The sequence below is a fragment of the Dipodomys ordii genome, unplaced genomic scaffold (assembly GCF_000151885.1).
Source record: "Dipodomys ordii isolate 6190 unplaced genomic scaffold, Dord_2.0 Scaffold10, whole genome shotgun sequence".
Taxonomy (NCBI): Eukaryota; Metazoa; Chordata; class Mammalia; order Rodentia; family Heteromyidae; genus Dipodomys; species Dipodomys ordii.
The window spans coordinates 6,420,586-6,439,020 of NW_012267226.1; the positions used below are offsets into that span (position 1 = coordinate 6,420,586).

At 50.3% G+C, this 18,435-nt stretch overlaps 1 protein-coding gene across 1 annotated transcript in view; it reads right to left on the reverse strand.

Moving 5' to 3' along the window:
- Window positions 1-5,018: 5,018 nt before the first annotated feature.
- Window positions 5,019-18,435, reverse strand: part of Igsf9b (immunoglobulin superfamily, member 9B) — a 50,148-nt gene continuing 36,731 nt past the window's right edge. Inside the window, exons 18-20 of the mRNA XM_013009618.1 lie at window positions 16,704-18,356; window positions 8,658-8,779; window positions 5,019-5,697 (exon numbers count right to left, since the gene is read on the reverse strand). Of these exons, the coding sequence (XP_012865072.1) occupies window positions 5,489-5,697; window positions 8,658-8,779; window positions 16,704-18,356 (1,984 nt within the window). The 3' untranslated portion in view covers window positions 5,019-5,488. The remainder of the gene's footprint in view (window positions 5,698-8,657; window positions 8,780-16,703; window positions 18,357-18,435) is intronic.

Here is an 18,435-nt window from a genome sequence, read left to right on the forward strand (position 1 = left end):
TCCACCAAATATTTAGCAATCAAGATACCCTGACTCTTCCCCTTCGAAAGCATAGCCAATCATTAATATTTGCCTAATTTTTCCTCATCTACCAGAAACTCTCAGGGTCTAGGGGTATCTTTGGACCAGACTTCATCAGTTGAGAATTTTTCTAAAGCTTAAAATGAGGTCATAAAAACACTTCGTCTAACTTTTTGGTAGCCACAAGGATAAAACATCTGGTGAAGATAGCATATTTGCTCCTACAAGGCTAATTTGCAAGTACAGACAGAGGCCCAGAAATAAGACTCAGGACCCATGCAGGTTCACTGTTGGTCAGAGGGAGGGGTGATAAGAGACACCCCTACTCAACTACCAAGTTGGTAAGAGTGTAAAGTCCCATCTGGGCTTTGATCTTGGTCTACTGACTTCTTCTAAAAAAGAGATTTAAAAAAAAATCCTACCTCTGGATCAGAAAGGAAGCAGGGATGCAGACATTAAGAAAGGAAGGCAGAATAGCTGATCTCTGATTTCAGAGTGAAATTCTTCCACTCTTCCTACCTCAGCTGTAAATGTTGACTTTAACCTATTGAAAGAAGAGAAAGTAAAGGCAAAAGCTCTAGGCATAAGGCCACTGTGCAGCTTCATGGCCTGAAGGAATCCCCATCACCAATGTCTTGTGAACATATTCAGATAACGGAAGAGGAAGAAAGGCAAGCCATCCCTTCCGCTTACAAGAATAAACACACAGCTTCCAGGAACAATCTTCCCTTCTCCACTGGCACAGAGTCCCAGCATTTCAAGGCAAAGCTTCCAGCTTTTAACCTGAGGAGCTACACAGACAGATACAGCTAAGGAACATGACAAAGAACACACCCATAACTGGCCCACAGTGCCAGAGGCTGATTCTAGGAGGGAGACGGGAGGCCAGCTAAGAAGCAAGACCTCTTCTGAGACCTAATCTGAGCTTGTAGGCCAAGGCCCTGTCCACAACCTGCTCTCGGTGGCGTGCTATGTCCCTCCCATACCAGCACACTTGCTTTTCACTGCACTCTGAGCCCCCACCGTTGTTCCGTGGGGTGATCCAACAATGTATATATACTACATTGTTAGGAATAACTACATTATCAAAGCCCCATGTCTGGGTCTTACCAGGCTATCCCAGGATCCTTGTTCCCTACTCCATGACCAATCTAACATTCTGTGCCCCCCACCCTGCAGCCTGGCATACCCAGGCAAAGTCTTAGGTTTCTTCTTGGGCTATGACTCTCAATCTCTCCTTCCTGAAACACTCTGCCCCACGGGCACATTGAATAAGAACTGGACAATAAGATGCCTCCTGAGTTCTCCTCCCACAAAGCAACAAACACAGCCAGTGGGGCTCTGAGCCTCCACTTCACTGAGAGCCTCTTCTGGCTTCACTTCAGAGACAACACAGAAGGTAGGGCCAAGCCAAGGAGCACTCATGGAAATGCTCACATTTCCAGAGTGAGCACCAGAAACTCCTCACATTCCTGCTCATCTGCTCCCCTAAACTTCTGCAGTGCTCCCCAAAGAGCCTTGACACGCAAGCAAAGCAACCCGAAGATGAACCATTAGCATGCACGTCCTTTCCTAAGGTTCTCAGCATATTGATAAAATCGAGTTATCTACGATTCTTCTCCCAGCCCCCCTCCCCTGGCTCCCCCAAAAGGCTTTTTGCTAACACAATTGGAAATAAAAGGTTTTTTTTTAACAAAAAGGCTCCAGCCACACACACGGGCAGTAAAGGATGCCCTGGTGCTCTGTGATAACATGTTTCTCTCCTGAAGCTAGTGTTAATCTTGACATGAGTAAAAGCAAAAACAAGAAACTCCACACCATCTACACCTTCACACTTCCCTCTACATGAAAAGAGTAGAGGAATAAACCACTGAAAGCTATCCAGCCCCTGGTATTTTAGATTATTAATCAAAACTTAGAGCCCGGTGCCCAATGGGGCATGCCTATAATCCTAGCTACTCAGGAAGTGAGATCTGAGGATCTCCACTCAAAACCAGCCCAGGAAGGAAAGTCCGTGAGACTCTTATCTCTAATTACTACCAACAAACCAGAAATTGAGCTGTGGCTCAAGTGACAGAGTGCTAGCCTTAGACACAAAAGCTCAGGGACAGTGCCTGGGCTCTGAGTTCAAACTCAGGACTAGCACCAAACAAAAACAAAATACCCAGAGCATGAAAAACTAGCAGTAACTACTCACTCCATCCTCACTGCTGGAGTCTCCCCTAGAGCATAGCCCAAATAGCCAGACCCTGCCTTGAAAAAGGATGCAGGCTCCGCCAGTCCCCTGGCCTCTCTACTCATTCTTCCACTAAACCATTGTAGTTTCTCACTTAGAGAACTATTCTACCTTATTCCTGGCCCATGAATCGCCTAATCCTGCAACAATCATTGCTGGCCAAAATGCAGAAGGAAGAGGCTGACAGAAATCGGAGACACAAGGATAACTTTGATATCTGGGTAACTTCTACTTCAAGGCTACCACACCCTAAAGGGAGAGATTTGGAAGATGCATGTTCTCCCACAGAGAACAGGGTAGATACCCTAGGAAGCTCAATAGTGGCTGCTGACATATTCAAAGGCAGGAAACACGGGTCCCTAGAAATGGATACATAGACCAATTATGTTCACATTCCCAGCCCAATATGTGCTTATGCCCAACACTGAAGAGTATGTCTCTGACACCTTTACCCTCCACCGATGGGCATTGGGGACTGTTATCTGCCAAATTCCTTTGCAGGAATGATTGGAATATCTCCCAGGGGAGGAGAAGGGCTGCTGGCCTCAAAGGGCCCTGTCACAAGAAGGAAATCCTCTTGGAAGGAGAATGAGTCTGAGGCCACTGAGAGATGGATAGACCTTGGGACCCTTCCTAGCCCTGGGGACACCACAGCATAGCTGCTGTCTGGTGACCGGCAAAAAGCACAGCTCCTACTATTTGGTCTGAGGTAATGGGCACTGCTAAGGCAAGCAAGAGGCCAGAGTTAGCACAGGGCCTCAACAAGCCCAGCCCACAGGGTTTTACTCATGGTCCAAGATACCATGATAAGGAAGCAAAGCCTTCCACTCTGTCTTCTCTTCTTCTTTTCTAATCTCAAGGCTATAATAGCAACAGGGCCAGACTTCCCACAAAGGTTGAGTCACAGTTGGCTAAACCCATCGCGAAGGCCCAACAGCCTTAACATTCCACATTTACATCCCATCCTGGGACCTAAGGCTAGAATCACATGCTGTAGGGAAGTCAAGGCCTCGGGATGGTTTGCTATGAGCCTCCAGATCCCACCCTGACATTTCAAGTAGGCTTGTTCCTGACACCCCTGGGAGAGATGTCCATTGTGGCACATTGGTAGGGGTAGTGCTGCTGTTCCAAGGAATGCAAGGAGTCACACAACTGTACCTGTCCACTTTGCAGAGCTGCTGCTCAGTGGTCAAGCAGACTCCTATGCCTCGAGAAGTCCACTAGCCAGAGGGTACAGTGCCACCCCAAGGGTATACAGTCTTAACTCGCAAGCAGCAGAGACTCTTCCCTCTACATCCAGAAATGAGCAGCGGTGTGGCTTACACGGTGCAGCCTCAAGTGTGGATTTGGTCCCTAACTCACTAGGAGAGAGAAGGAAGCACCAGAGCCTGGCTAGAAGAGGTGAGGTCCACCTCTCCAAAATGGAAGCTTCTGTAAGGAACCAGCTTCCCAGCCCACACCTTGCCTAGGTCAATTGCCATGGTCACTGACAACTGCAGTGAGGCAAGCAGACCTACCAAGACAGAAGCACCAAGAAGGAAACATTTCAAGGAAGCTGGCCGCTCCCCATACTCCAGGCCAGGTCAGAAGGATGTTTTCTGTGCAAGTGGGCAGGTGGAGAGCAGGTACCCTCCCCACCCAGCCTCAGCCTTCTGCCCTGCTTTGGGGGCAGCACCATAGTCATACAGGAAGAGAGGAATACAACTGAGCAGGGAGATGAACTCGCAAAAGCTGATAGGTACTACTAGTCTGAAACCAGAAGCAGGTTTGAACAGAGGAAAGATCAGAGCCCAGGGACCCACCACCCTCCATGTTGGAGAGGTGGACTTCAACTCTTCCAGCCAAGCCCTGGTGCTTTCTTCATTCCTGTACCTTAGCCAGCTCCAGTTTGTTCTGAGAATAAACAGCCCAGAACTCAGTCACACAAGATGGTCTCCTTTCAATCTGATCTCCTGCCACTGGAGCCTGGGTCCTGGGAATGGAGAACTCCAGGGCCAAAGCAGAGTCAGCTGGAAGCACGTGGTGGAGATGCAAAGGATCTCTGCAGGAGGCTCTCACAAGTGGCAATTAATCAATGTGGAGAATTAGCTCCCACAAAAGGAAAGGAAGAGCTAACCCTGCACTGCAGAGCAGCACTGCGGAAAGTACTGAGCCAGCCAAGGTGGATATAAATAGAGCTCCAGCAGTTAGGTGCTCAGTCCAGCTGGCTCCACAGTGGGAGGCCTTTGACCACAGGGCTTTGGGCACTGGCTCCACCCAAAGGTACTACAGCTTGATCGTCGGAGCTTGGGTGTATGCTCCAGAGCTTTTGACCTGTGGCTTCTACTTCTCTAACATGAGCCAAACTGTGGAAGGAAGAAAGATGCCAGTCTGGCCTTACACCTGGGCCACTTCCCCCCGCCCTCACCCCCAGCAAATCGAGCAATGAAGACTTGTGTTTAAGACTTGTGTTTAGTTCTATGGTAACTCATTGCTGTAACCCCCAAAGCCAGCAGCTTGGTAATTATGACAGAACCTCATTTCTACTCTAGTGATACGAATCTAGAGAGCACAAAAGTGAATTCAGCTGAGAGGCATGAACCTATTTCAGCAGGAATAATCAGTCTCTCAAGACCAGATAGAAGTCCACCCCACCAGCTGAGACCACCCTGCTCACAAATCCCAGTTGTCCACTACCTGTCTCCTTCCTTCACTGTCCACATAGAGAAACAGCGCTTTGTTTCAATGTACATATATATACACATAGAGAAACCCACCAACTACATACAAGTGCATTTGTACCTATATCTATATATATGTGCAGTTTGGAAGATGGGGTGGAAGTCCAGCCCTCTCCTAAGACTCAGAAAACTGAAACAGAAGCAGAGGGCAGTAAAAGCCATTGTTTTCCTCTTCTTCACTTCCAAAGACATTTGAAGAGGTAAGAAAAAAGAAATCAACCTTATGAAGAGGGAGAGGAGGGGTAGAGACAAATGTCTTCTTGTCCCTCACTTGCCCCCTAATTTCTACCCATGGGCAGCAGGTCTGTCCCCAGCCCTCTGTCCTGTGGATAAGTCCAGCTGGACAGATCTGGGGGAGACCTTCTCACTCTGGCAGGAGCGAGGGCACACAGGTGCCACCAAAGGTCTGGGCCATCCCTTGGTTAACAGAAAAGGACAAAGCCCCGCACAATGTCCCTCCCTACCCTCTTAGCCCAGCACCCTGCCCTAGGGACACTTAGAGGAGTTCGAGTCACAGCAGAGTGGCGTGGCCGGAGTCATCATGATCCACGCTGTTGATGATGGCCGTCTGGTCTTCTGGAAGTTGGCGGTGGCACAAGTCTGAAAGCCGGGCAAAGGGGTCAGGACGAGAGTGTCTCTTCTTCTTTCGGAGGCAGACAGCTTCGTCGGGCCACAGAACCTGAGAACTGGGAAGCTGCTGAGCCTGGGAGGCAGAACCGTCTATAGAGAGGGAACCAGACAGACGGACAGACAGACAGGCAGACAGACAGACACATACACACACACACACACACAAACACAGAGAGAGAGAGAGAGAGAGAGAGGGTAAAAAGGAGGCTCTCAACCTCACCTTGTACATCTACCAGAGCTACATTCTGAGTTTCTACTGGAACACAGAAATCATTGAGTACACATGGACAATAAGACCAAATGGGTGCAGAGACCAACTTCCTTTACCACTAAGGCAATCAACAACCCAACTCTGGACCCCTCCTTATAAGAAGCAAGGAAGGGGGCTGGGAAGTTGGCTCAGTGGTAGAGTGCTTGCCTTGCATGCCTGAGGCCCTGGGTTTGATTCCTCAGCACCACATAAGCAAAAAGAAAAAAGCCGGAAGTGACGCTGTGGCTCAAGTGGCAGGGCACTAGCCTTGAGCTGAAGAGATGAGGGACAGCGCCCAGACCCAGAGTTCAGGCCCCACAACCATTCAAAAAAAAGAAGAAGCAAGGAAGTTGAGTAGTCATTTTTCTTCCTATAAACACATAGATCCTATCAACCAACCAATCTCTAGATATTTGTTTTGCACTGCCTCTTGGGTACCAGGAATTGGAGCTTCTCAGAATGAACTGGGACTCCAGACATTTTTCTCACCCACCCCACACCATGGCAGACTTTCAATCACAGATGGCAGAGTCAGGCCTGGCCCCTTCTGGACCACCAGCACCACTTCTCTACCTCATGGCCCTTTGGGGAATGTAACAGAAAAGCTTTACTTTCTAGAAGTGTGATGGCGAAAAGGAAGAGACAAATCATCAAGACTTAAAAAAAAAAAAAACAGATGCTAACAATGTGACAAAGACAGATAAAAGAGGGCCACGGAACAGAGACATGTCACAGAGACACTGCTTCTGCTCCCTGAAGGGTTCACACCCAACTAGAGTTTCAACTTAGGAGCCTTCCATAGACCTGAGGGACAATTATTCCCATCTTAAGGAATGGCCAGCATAGAAATGTCAAGTGCAGAGCAAATGTGGCACATTCTGGGGACAGAACAGAGGTCATAGAAAAGAGGCAGGAAAGATGGGGGAATTACAAAAGGAGTTTGAAATCTGTTCCAGTAGCCAAGGGAAGTTTTCTGGAAGGTTTTAATCAGAAGTATGTGCACATGTATATACCCATGAAAGAGGATGTTTCAGACCCTCTAAAGGATCTGGTTGCTATGTGTGGAACACACCAAAGGAGAAAGAACCTCGCAGGAGGGCAGGTATCTTGGAGATAATGCACCAGTGCAAGCAGAAGAGGAGAGGACTCAGACTCCAGGGGAAGGGGGGTGTTGTTGCAGTAGACCACTCAGGATACAGGGTTACAAAGATTGAGCCAACAGACTTTACCAAATGAACCAGATGAGCATCATGAGCGGAAGAGAAGAAGCCAAGGAGAAGCTGCCTGCAAAATGGGGCGGGAAGCAGTGCTAGTTACTACACTAGGGAGGAGTAGGAAGAAGCAGAATTGGAGAAGAGAACAAATGACTCCATCTAGGACACTGAAAATTTATATGAAAACAAGTGCATGTTCAACAGTCAACTGGAAATCTGAGACTCGACCTCCTAGAAGACACCTGGGTTAAGGACAGACATTTGAGAATCGTTAACACAGAACAAGCATCAGGATCACTGTCGTCAGAACAAGAAAACATACAGGCACCTACTGTGGCCTGATTTGTAATAAGTCAATAGATTTTGCTTATTAACACTCACAATCATGTGCCACATAATGACACTTTGGCCAATAACGAACCATGTATACAGTGGTGGACCTATAGATGAACCCATATTGTCTTATCTGTGTACGCATACTTTATGAGCTCACTCAAGGAAAAAACTGCCTAACAATAAAATTTTTAGAATGTAGTCCCTATTATAAAGTGACACAATGATACACACACACACACACACACACACACACACACACACACACACACACACACACACAAACATGCATGGGCATAAGTTGAAATGGGTTTAAATCTGTTGAAAATGCAGCTTTGGGCTCCAATTTCTCACCCAAACCATTAAAAAAAAAAGTCATTATTTTGTCTTCTCTGACTCAGTATCCCCATCCATAAACTGACAGGAAACCAATGCCACCTGCTGGGTAAGTGATTCATCAGCGATTCCCAAGGAGATGAGGGCTTCCCCTGCACATTTCTCCATAACCCTGTCTACAAAGAAAGTGACTCAACAGCAGTCCTCAAAGATCTACAGAGAAGCTGCTCGGTTCTCCTCCTTGACAGACTGCCACAACATTCCTTAAGCCATCAGTGGAAGCAGAATATTGGATAAATGTCAAGGAATTTTCTAAAAGAGGGCTGAATTATTTCTGCACAATTTTAGAAGCCACGTATCAATGCTGGATAGACACTGGCCACATTTCTGACAAAGAGGCTCATTGCAAGCTAAGGAGCTTTCTTTCACTTTATCTCACTGAGGATGTGTGGTCAGCCTGTACAGCATGATCTATGCAACATATACCCTAAGCTCAACTAGAAGGCCTGACTCCTTAGAGGAGAAATACACAGGATACGGATATCTGCAAGGTGTGAAGAACAGGAGGGAAAAATACAATACTGTATATGTCATTCAAAAACACACTAAAGCTACATGATCTCTTCTCTAAAGCCCATATGCAGGTACACACGCCACCAAAAGTGATCATTTCCTAGGGGGTGGAAATGAACTAGGAGGAAGGGCAATCAGATTCTCACCTCATCTCCCCCATTTTACATGAAAACCATGTGTGTGCTACTTGAAAATGAATGTGTAAAAGGAAACCAAGCACAAGAGAAGCAGATGGATTCAATTTTAGAGAAAACCTAAGGCAGGGAGGGATCCTGGATCCAACAGTCCTCATGGTAAGGGCAGAGCAAGACCGAAAGAGGACCGGGAGCTCCCCCACCATTTACCGGATCGTTTCTTTGACTTCGAAGAGCCCTTGGATGACTTTTTGGGCTTCTTTATCCGTTGGTATTTCAGAGCCTCCAGCCTCTCAGGAGCAGCAGCATTCCCGGATGCAGGTGGAAGAATTCTGCAAAGGACAATTAGAGAGGCACAGGTCAGCTCCCAGATGAGGGAGCCTTCGAAGAGGGGCTGGAAGAAAACCAAAGAGCTGCCCACAGAAGGATGGAGCCCAGGCTGAGGAGTCCGGGGTGTCCACGATGGGTCCTTGACACCTGCCTTGCTACTGCTTCCTGGAAGGGAGAAAAGCCAAAACTCCAGCCGCAGGCGGCCTACCTCAGGTGGAAACCAACCTGGAGAGAAGACCCTGGGAAAGGAGAAAGAGACTTTAATAGTAAGCCCCATCACACGTCACCAAAGGCTGGGATGAGGAAGTGTCAGAGAAGAATGACTCCACATGTGCCGTTTCCACAAATCACCACAACCAAGACTTTTAACTGAAAAGTTAAAAAAAAAGGGCAGATTAAAGCTGGAGACAAAGCAGCTTCAACCCCAATGAACTGTCTTCCACCTCCAGAAAAAGGAAGGGGGAAATAAGACACCCAACACCCATTTAGATGGAGGCGACATTACACCCAAAGCTGGATGTGATTTCCCATCCACTTGCAAGACTCAGTCAGAACCTCACAGCAAATAGCAACAAGTGCTGGACATCGACCAGAACTTTTAGCAGGGGTGTCTACATCACTGCCCACAGACTCAGATTTCCTTGGTCTAATAAGAAAATAGAGAAGAAGGTGGAAGTGGATTATGGCACGTGTTCAAATCTACAGCCTCACAAATTCCCTTGCTATACAGTTAAGTATCCAGTCACAAGTATACAGATGCTGAAGTAGCTGGGAGAGGAGAACATATCCAGGCCCCTCTTCCTCTACTACTTCAGTTACATCATGGATTTTGTCATTTGTCAGTAAGGACATGTATAACTCAGGGAACAAAGGAGATCAAAGGAAACTGAGAAAAGGGCCGCGAGAGTCTTGTGCCTATTGGGAGAGAATTTTTCAAGAGTCATCAAAGAAGAGAATCTAGAAGACATGTTACTGAGGCCATTTCTTCTCAAAGTAAGCCAACTTGGAGCCTGAGGAATAAAAGGAGAAAGAGAGACAGGGCATGCTTTTTTCCCACTAGTACTGGTATTAGCATATCAGAAGCACTAAAGCCATGTTGTGACTTACATCCCCCCCCCAACACTCCCCTCCATCCCATCACAATTGGGTTTTGATAAACCCTGATCTGAAGATGAAAAATCCTGAGAAGAATAAAGAAGGAAGATCCCAAAGGTCAGTAAGCCATTTGAGATTGAGACAAAAAAAAAGAGAGAGAGAAAGAAAACACCATAGCCCCATCTCCCCAACATGGGATATGGAGGAAAGAAGGGACTTACAGCCTCATGGTAGGTAAATCTCTGGTCGCTGGAATTTCTGGCAGTAACTGGCAGAGAAGTGGCTTCCATCTTCTTTGATGGATACCATCAATCCAGAGCCTTTTAGTGCATAAAGTATTAAGTAGCTCCCCCAAAGTTCAAGTCACACCCAACTTCTTCCCTCTCTACAGCCCCCTGCCATCAGTACTGAGCAGCCCACATGGGGCCATGTGTCTGTGCACACAGGCATACATATAGGCCACATAGGCAATTTGTCTCATGGAGTGGTCCAGCTCACATCAGAAGCCAACATGCTGGGTCCCCACTCCTTCCTATGTCCTCACTCCTTCCTCTTTTATAAACTCAAATCTACCCACAGACATCTACCACAGGAGCAACTAGAAAGCAATTTGGAAGGTAAAGGATGAAAATAGGGTGGGAGGAGCCTGCCTTCCCTAAACTAGGAGAATGTGCTCACCTGCTTGTCAGCCTGGACCAAGGCTGCCTAAAAGGAAAACCAAAAAACATGAATACCCACCCACCCACTTTCCTGCCCGGCCTCTTCGGAAAAATGACTTGACAGTGAGCAATCTGGGGTCAAAGGAGGCAGATCCCTGAGTGACCCACGGTTACAGCTCAGTATCTGTTGTCCCAGGCCAACAGAAAGAGGCAGTGTTTTGAAACACATTTTCCTCCACCTCTTCTCAACTGGCTGGGAGCAAACGCCACATGCCCAGTAAGATGTTGTGGATGGGATGCAAGAGAAATCCACTCCAACACACCACAAGTAGGAAATGGAGGAAACTCTGCAGGTTACACATGGACAGCCAAAGACTTCACCCAGCTGAGATCAGAACGTGGATAGGGTTCAAATGATCAGTGCAATCAATGTTCAGATTGTGCAAGAGGCTGGTAAAGGGAATGGAAGAAATACCCTGGAGATTCTTTAACCCAAGGAAAATTTCCACAGGAGTGGGGGGGGTAGATATTATCGTAACCATCAACATATTATTATCATCATAATTTTTTATCATTTTTATCATCATAATTTGTTTGCCACTTACCATGTCAGACACTGTCTTAGGTTTAACTACCACAATTGTCAATATTTACAGCAACCCCAAAAGGCAAATATTGTATTGACCCCATCTTCCAGATGGAGAGACTGAAGTTTAAAAAAGTTCTGCATCTTATCAAACCATCCAGTGATGAAGGGACAGAAACAAGACTCTATATGAAGCTAAGAACTGCCCTTCCAATTCCTTCCCAGTAAATACAGGGGATGAAAACTCCAATGGAATGAAAGTATGGCTTCCATGCCAACACCATACCATACCACACCTAAGCAGTAAATCTATCCTGTCTGCACTCATTGCCAATCACTGGTGTTCTCTGCTCTCATGTCCAAAATAGAGTAAGAAAGACTAGCAGTGAGGAGAACTAGCTGAGGTCATATCCTCAGACAAAAAATCCTCAAACAATAATGATGCATTGACTAGAGACACCAACTTTCCTTTGAGAAGCAGCCAAGCCTCTGCCTTTCTAGGACACCTGCTGGCCACCTGCTTTAGTGCCTGATGCAGCTCCCAGGCTGTAGAAGAAAGACAACGCCTGAAGGTACCAGGACATTTGCCTAATGCCAGAGGAAAAAATAAAGCCAGTGTCTAGCAGGACAGATGGAAGGAAGGTGGACGGATAAAATGGGTCTATTTTAGGCAAGTTCCATAGAAAAGACAAAAAATATGTTCTATCAGACTTTTCCAACAGCAGGGCAGGCCCACTGGAATCAAGTCGCCTCCCTTTTTAAGGAAAGAGACCACCCTCTGTCACTGGGACTAAATCCCCTTTCTTGGGATGCAGATGTTTTAGCCGGGAAGCTGGGGTAAAGAATTCCTTGCTGACTCTGGAGGAAAGTTAATGAGGTGAACCTGAGTTCGGCCTGTTCACAGCAGAATTCAACTGGGCTCTCCAAGCTGAGGTCTCAGTTCTCCTTCCAATCAGTCCAGTAGTGTTCTCAACTCTAGGGTTCCCCTCCTTCCAGCAGTAAGGATACTAATGAAAGGTGAGGCCTCAATGCCTCCTATGCAGTTTTCTGGTTTCCTATTTCCCATAAACCCCAGTTTTCTGCCCCAGTGATGTTTCTTGACTCTCTGAAAATTGCCTAGGATTCAATATCTCTCCTCTCTTCTCACTCCTCTCTGCACTCTCTCTCCTCTCTCTCTCTTTTCTTTCTCTCCTCTCTCTTCTTCAAAACCCATGCAAAACCCCAACTACAACCATTTAGTCCAATAGGTCATATTTTCTTGGTATTCTGCTTAGGTAGCGTAGCCAAAGAAAGAGGCAGCCAAGTGGATGCAGGCCAACCTCAGGACAGGAAAGTTTGAATCTGTCTAGAAATTTCCTGCCCTCTGTGCCCTAAGAGATGGCTATCAGCACAGTTCTCAATTATCCCTAACCAAAAGGCAGAGCGGTGGATTAAAAGCATGTTCCTCCTCCTCTTCTTAACTGCCTGAGACCAAACTCCAGTTGCCTGGGGAGTAGCTGTGGGTGGCAGGCACACTACCAACTATAACCCAGGACAGGTGAAATCACTCTGTGTACCCCATGAACAGTCAGTCCACAGGTCAGGGTTTGACTAAGTGCTTGGCCTCAGAATTTAGGAAGAGCTCAAGTCCAAATGAAAGCTCCCTCCCCTGGTCCCCTGGGAAAAGGAGGCCACAATCCTTCCATCCCCACCCTCCTCCATCATGGAGGTGCTGCTAATGTCTTATAGGGGAAAGCGAATTAGAGACAGGGGAACAGGGGTGCTGCCAACATCAGAGGGGAGTTGAGTGGATATCTCATACACACACACACCCCTGGCCTCCAAACAGCCCACAGAAGAACAGGTCGACGTAATACAACTCTCCACTTGGAGATGGGAGTTGGGAAGAGGGAGAAAAAGGGGAGAGAGAAAGAGAGAGAAAAGAGGAGGGGTCGGGAAAATGACACAGGTATAGGCAGAAGGGAGCAGGAGAGAAACCAACGGGAAAGGAAACAGATAACGCACATAGACAAGAGGCGTCACAACTTCTCCAAGCAAGACCGAGGGGGACACATGCAAAGGCACGGCATGAAGACAGCAGCTACGCAGGGACTACCGGATCCCCATGGCCCCAGCAGCTCCTGCACCCCAGGGAGGCTCTCAGCAAGCAGGAGAGTGAGCAGAGGCGCCTGTTTGTTGTCTAGCACCATGAGGGTCTAACCCAGAGGACTATGGAAGGATTTGTTGTTCTAGGCCGGGCCCGGGAGAGGAAAACGGTCCCTCCCTCGTCGCTGCCCCTGGTTTCTGGGTTTGCCACAATAGTGATAGGATGACTGGTTTCCCTCGGATCTGGCAGGGTGTAGATATTAGAGGAAGAGGAGGGGTCGGTGGAGTTGGGAGAGAGTGGAAGGGACCAATGAGAGCGAAATGCAGACACTTTGCAAGAGCTGGTCTAAAGCTACCATGCCCCTCCAGCCAAGGAAAGGAGTCTTAATGGGGACAGTGGGGAGAATGGGGAAGGTGAAGAGTAGCCATTTTCTCTCCTGTGCAGCATGCACCCAGAAGGCTGCAGGAGACCCTGAGAGCGGTGAGCTCACAAGCACCATGCTTCTACCAGCCTGGGAGACTGCAACATGACACCCAGACGGCCTCATGGTGAAACTCCTGGGCCTCTTGTGCTATGGACAGTTTTATTACTGCATGCAGGAGGTAAAGCAATGTCAAAGGAGTCCTCCTCTTATGGGAAGTCACTCTTTGGACTGCATGAGATTTGTGGTCTTGAGTTAGGAAATGCAGCCTGTTGGGGAAGGAATGTAGCTCCTTCTCACCTGAGGAGATTGAAGACTGTATCTCTCCCATCCAGGCCCACAACATAATTTGTAGGCTCCCAGAAGCATGGGTAATGGAGTTTTGTTTTTTGTGGGTTTTTTTTTTTGTCAGTTATGGAACTTGAACTCAGGGCCTAGGCGCTGTCCCTGAGCTCTTTTGCTGAAGGCTAGTGCTCTACCACTTTGAGCCACAGTTCCACTTCTGATTTTCTAGTGGATAATTTGAGATAAGAGTCTCACAGTCTTTCTTGTACACGCTGGGCTTTGAACCCTGATCCTCAGATCTCAGCCTCCTGAGTAGCTAAGATTACAGGTGTGGGCCACCAGCACCCAGCTTGTGGTTAAGAAAAGAACAAAGAGAGAGGGGGAGTCTGTGATTCCTGTGCCCCTTGAAGAGACTTGATGCCTCCGATAATGGCCATATTCTTTGGGCATCTATCTGGAAAGGAGTCAGGCACAGCAGGGCAGGCGGGGGGAGGGGGGAGTTCAGTGCTGATCTCAGGGGATTTCCTCCTCCTGCCAACTAGACTTCCTTTTGTCCAGGGAAACTGGCCTTCTTTTACGGGGAGAACATTCCCAATCATCTTATCAATGTGGACCTGAGAGCCAGGCCACATTCTAGCCCTGTAACCACCAAGAAGAGGCTACAGAGGCAAGGAGCATGGGAAAGTAGGGACACTACTGTCCCAGCCTTGTCATGAAAACTATAGACCACCCAATCTTGAGGAAGACCGAGATGTGGAAGGGAGGGACACTGAGTTCCTTGAGAAAACCTAACACCAAGGGGACTGAGGGACCAGAAACCCCAGGGGATGAGTCTTTGGAGGGTTGCTAGGAAGGAAGAAGGCAGTAGGGCTAAAGTTGCTGAGAAAACAGGGCAGAGATGGTAAGGAGGGGGTCCTGGATTCCAGTATGGGCCCAGGTGTCCAAAGGCGGTGATGCAAAGCTGACTGGGAGGGGGGGATATTGTACATCCCTCGGGGTACATGCAGGGTCCTGAGTCCTCTGGGGGAGTTCTGGCAGCTCTGATGGGGGATCTGAGTGGAAGCAACTGCAAGAAGGCTCTGGGAAGGGCCAGAGGTGGGCTGGGAGGTTCAAAGCTTTGGCCAGGTAGTGCCCAGGTATGGCCAGCAGGCAGCTGGTGCAGTTGGAGCAGCGTGATGTGGGGAACCCAGAAGCCATGGGAATCGAGGAGCAACAGCTGCCCCCACACACACATGGGGCGGTGAGGGGATGTGCCTTGGATCCCCTGTCAAGGAAGCGATGGCCCTGCCAAAGCCCCATCCGCCTGCCCTCCCCCGCCCGGCCCAGCCGAGGAGCTCCCTTACCTATTGAGCTGAGGAGAGGCTTGTCTCGACAACACTGCCCAGATAGCTGAGATAATCAGAAACAAAGCAGTTACCAACACTGGCCAGGGAAACCACCCACGCACACCCAGAGGGGAGGAAGGGGGGCACAGCCAGCAGAGACCCACAGTTGAGGCCAGAGAATGGGTGAGGGAAAGGAGAGGAGAGGAGAACCAGACGCAGGATGGAACAAAGCAGGTGAGCTGTGTGTGTGCTGCACAAAGCACAGACGGGGCACGTGACAGCATCTCCTGCAGAGAGAGGCAGGCACCCTCGCTTAGAGCTGCCCTCCTCCACCTCCCTTGCTGCCTGCCAGGAGCACCCAGTGTTACTGGGGTGGGAGGTGAATTTGTGGTCCAGGTAACGGAGCAGATGGGAGGGGAGAGGGGGACAGGGAAGGCGCTCGGATCCCTCCTCCCCAACTACCTCCCAGCCCCTACGACCAAGCCAGCCTCCTCTGGAACTCTGCTCCCCACCACAGGCAGCTACATCAAGAAGAGAGACCAAAGTACAGCACCAGAAGGGGGTGACAGAAAGGGAAAGGGAGTAGGGAAAGGAGGACAGAGGAACGCTACAGTTACTTGTGGCAGGCTCTTGTGAGCAAATCAGGTCAACCCCCAAAGTCGATGGAGAAGGACAAAAGGTAGAGAGAGAGAACTGACTTGAGAAGGAAGGAAGGGCAAAGAGGAAGAAAGGGAGAAGAAGGGTAGGAGGACAGAGAAGAGGCACAGACAGGTGTCCAGGCCGACTCTGGTACCTGGAATACCAGCGGCTACAGTATAGAATGTGCTCTCTCAGGCGGGCTGATCGCGGAAGCTTGTCTGTCTGTCTGTCTCTCTGCAGCTTCCTACGAGGCACATAGGTGGAATGGGGGAGGAGGGTGGGGCATGTGGCTCCCTAAACCTAAGGCCCGAGCTTGTTGGCCTTACCTCCAGGATACACCTGTCTGGAGAGGCTGTGGACAGGGCCCAAAGTCAAGTGCTTACTAGAACTGCTAAGGGGCAAGGGTTGGGAACAGGAGAGTCCTGACCTGGTAGTCCAGGGAGGTGGGACTCCATGGTCCTGCTTAGCAAGCAGAGGCCATGGAAGAGGAGGCTGGATATGAACCACAAGAGACCTAGAGGGCCTCAACTCCAATCACAGAAACCACTGCCCCCTATACCAAGTCCCCCTCCCCTTCCCCATATTCGAGGGTGGAGGGAGGGAAGGCTCTGGAAAGCTCTGGGCAGGGTAAGAAGCCCCTTGGGCCCCTTGAAGTTTCTTGGCAGGTAACCCAGCTCTCCCGGTGAGCACACCCTGCCAATGCCTGGGCAGGGATGCTGCGCAAGTCCAACCATGCTGGGGATGATGGAGAGTGGTGGTGGGCAGGGCGAGGTAGGGCGGGCAGGGAGTCGACCAAGGTAGATGGGCAGGAGACAGAAGCTCATACTTACCCTGAAGTAGGTAACGTTGTTGGAGGCTCTGGCCGGAGAAGCTCCTCCCCCATCCTGCGAGGGGAAGATGTCTGTCCAAACACATCCAAGCTCTCCCCGGGGGCTGCAGGGGCAGGACCCGGTGGAGGGGAGGGGTAGCCTGTGGCCAGAGTGGTGAAGCCCATGGCAGGCCGGTAGCTGGGACTCCCGCTGCGGCTGCTCTGGGATGGAGAGCCGGTGGACGGCGTGGACTTGCGAGAGAAGCTGACTGCAGCTGGAGGCTGCAGGGTGATTTCTGACATCTCTGCTTGTTGTAGGAGGCCAGGGCGAGGCCGGGCTCGGGCAGCCAGCTCAGGGGAGCCGGTACGAGAGCTGAGGGGGCTTTGGGTCAGAGGTGAGAGCCGGGAGGGCTGTAGCACCACTTGATGTAAACTGGGCTCGGCGCGCCGGGCCTGCCGGGGGCTGGGCCGGGGCCGGGGCTGGGGTTCATACCACCGGGTGTCCAGGCCAAATGTGCTGGGGCCACCGTGCCCCCCCGGCTCAGCCGGCTCGGGGTAAGGCAACACAGGTATGCCCATGCCTTGGCTAGTATGTCTTAGCTGCCCTTGGCTGACCAGAGGTTGTATAGGTCTGTCCTGCCACTTGGTGGCCGGGGGCGCTGGTACAGAGCCCCGGCCAGGTGATTTACCTACCCAACCCTTCGGTGCCTCCAGAGACAAAATGCCCGGGTAGGCTGCGGGCACCTGGAGGGAGGAGGGAGGCAGTCCTCGGGGCAGGCAGGCTTTGGGCTGCAGACTCTCGGCGACATCGCATGGGTGCAGCTGGTGGGGGAACATCATGGCTGGGGTCTCCAGCCCCCCAAAGGGGAACTCCGGCTGACCCCAGGGCTCTGGGGAGCGTCCTCCCGTGGGTGTCTGGGTCAATGGCAGCGTACTGTTGGAAGCATTCTCTCCGTTTTCCTCAGGGATTGTGGGGTGGCCGAAAGGTCCCTCCGAGTGCAGGGGTGGAGAGGACATGACCGAGCTCAGGGGACTGCCCACTTCCGGCATGTAGAAGGGGGGCGGCTCCACCTCCCCGGGGCTGCTGCTGCTGAGGTACCCATAATACTGGCCGTGATGGAAGGGCCGGGGGGCGGGGGGCCGTGCTTGGCCTGTGGCCTGCAGCCGACTTCCCAGGCCACTGGGACCCTCAAGCCCCCGGGGTTGAAATCGAGGGCTGTATGCTGGTGGTGGCAGGTAAGAGTCCTGGCTGGAAGACAGAGGGGTCAGCTGGGACTTGAGGGCGGCCACAGATGTGGGCACCAGTGGGTCATCATTTTCTTCATCAGACTGTCGGAACTCGGGGTACATGTCTGTCTCCTCAGCGAAGGGGAAGCCCTCGATGCGCCGGCTCTTCATGGAGGGCTCGATGTCAGAGGGGTCCATCACGAAGCGGCCATCGGGACCTCTGCTGATCAGTTCGATGGGGGTGGTGGCCTCAGCCTCGGCCTCAGCCTTGGCCACACTGTACTTCTTGCTGCTGATGGCCCTCTTGGTCTTCTTATACAAGGACAGCTCCTTCTCCCGGGTGGGGCTCAGCATCCTCTTGGCAGCAGGCTGGCCCTGGTCATCAGAGGACTCAGATGGGGGACGGAGTGTGCGGATGCTCTCCGGACTCACCTTGCCAGAAGACAAGCTACAGGGAGAATTAAGAAAAGGAAGCAATGAGTGGGGCCTACAGCTTCTTTTCACTGTCTTAGCAAAACCCACCAATA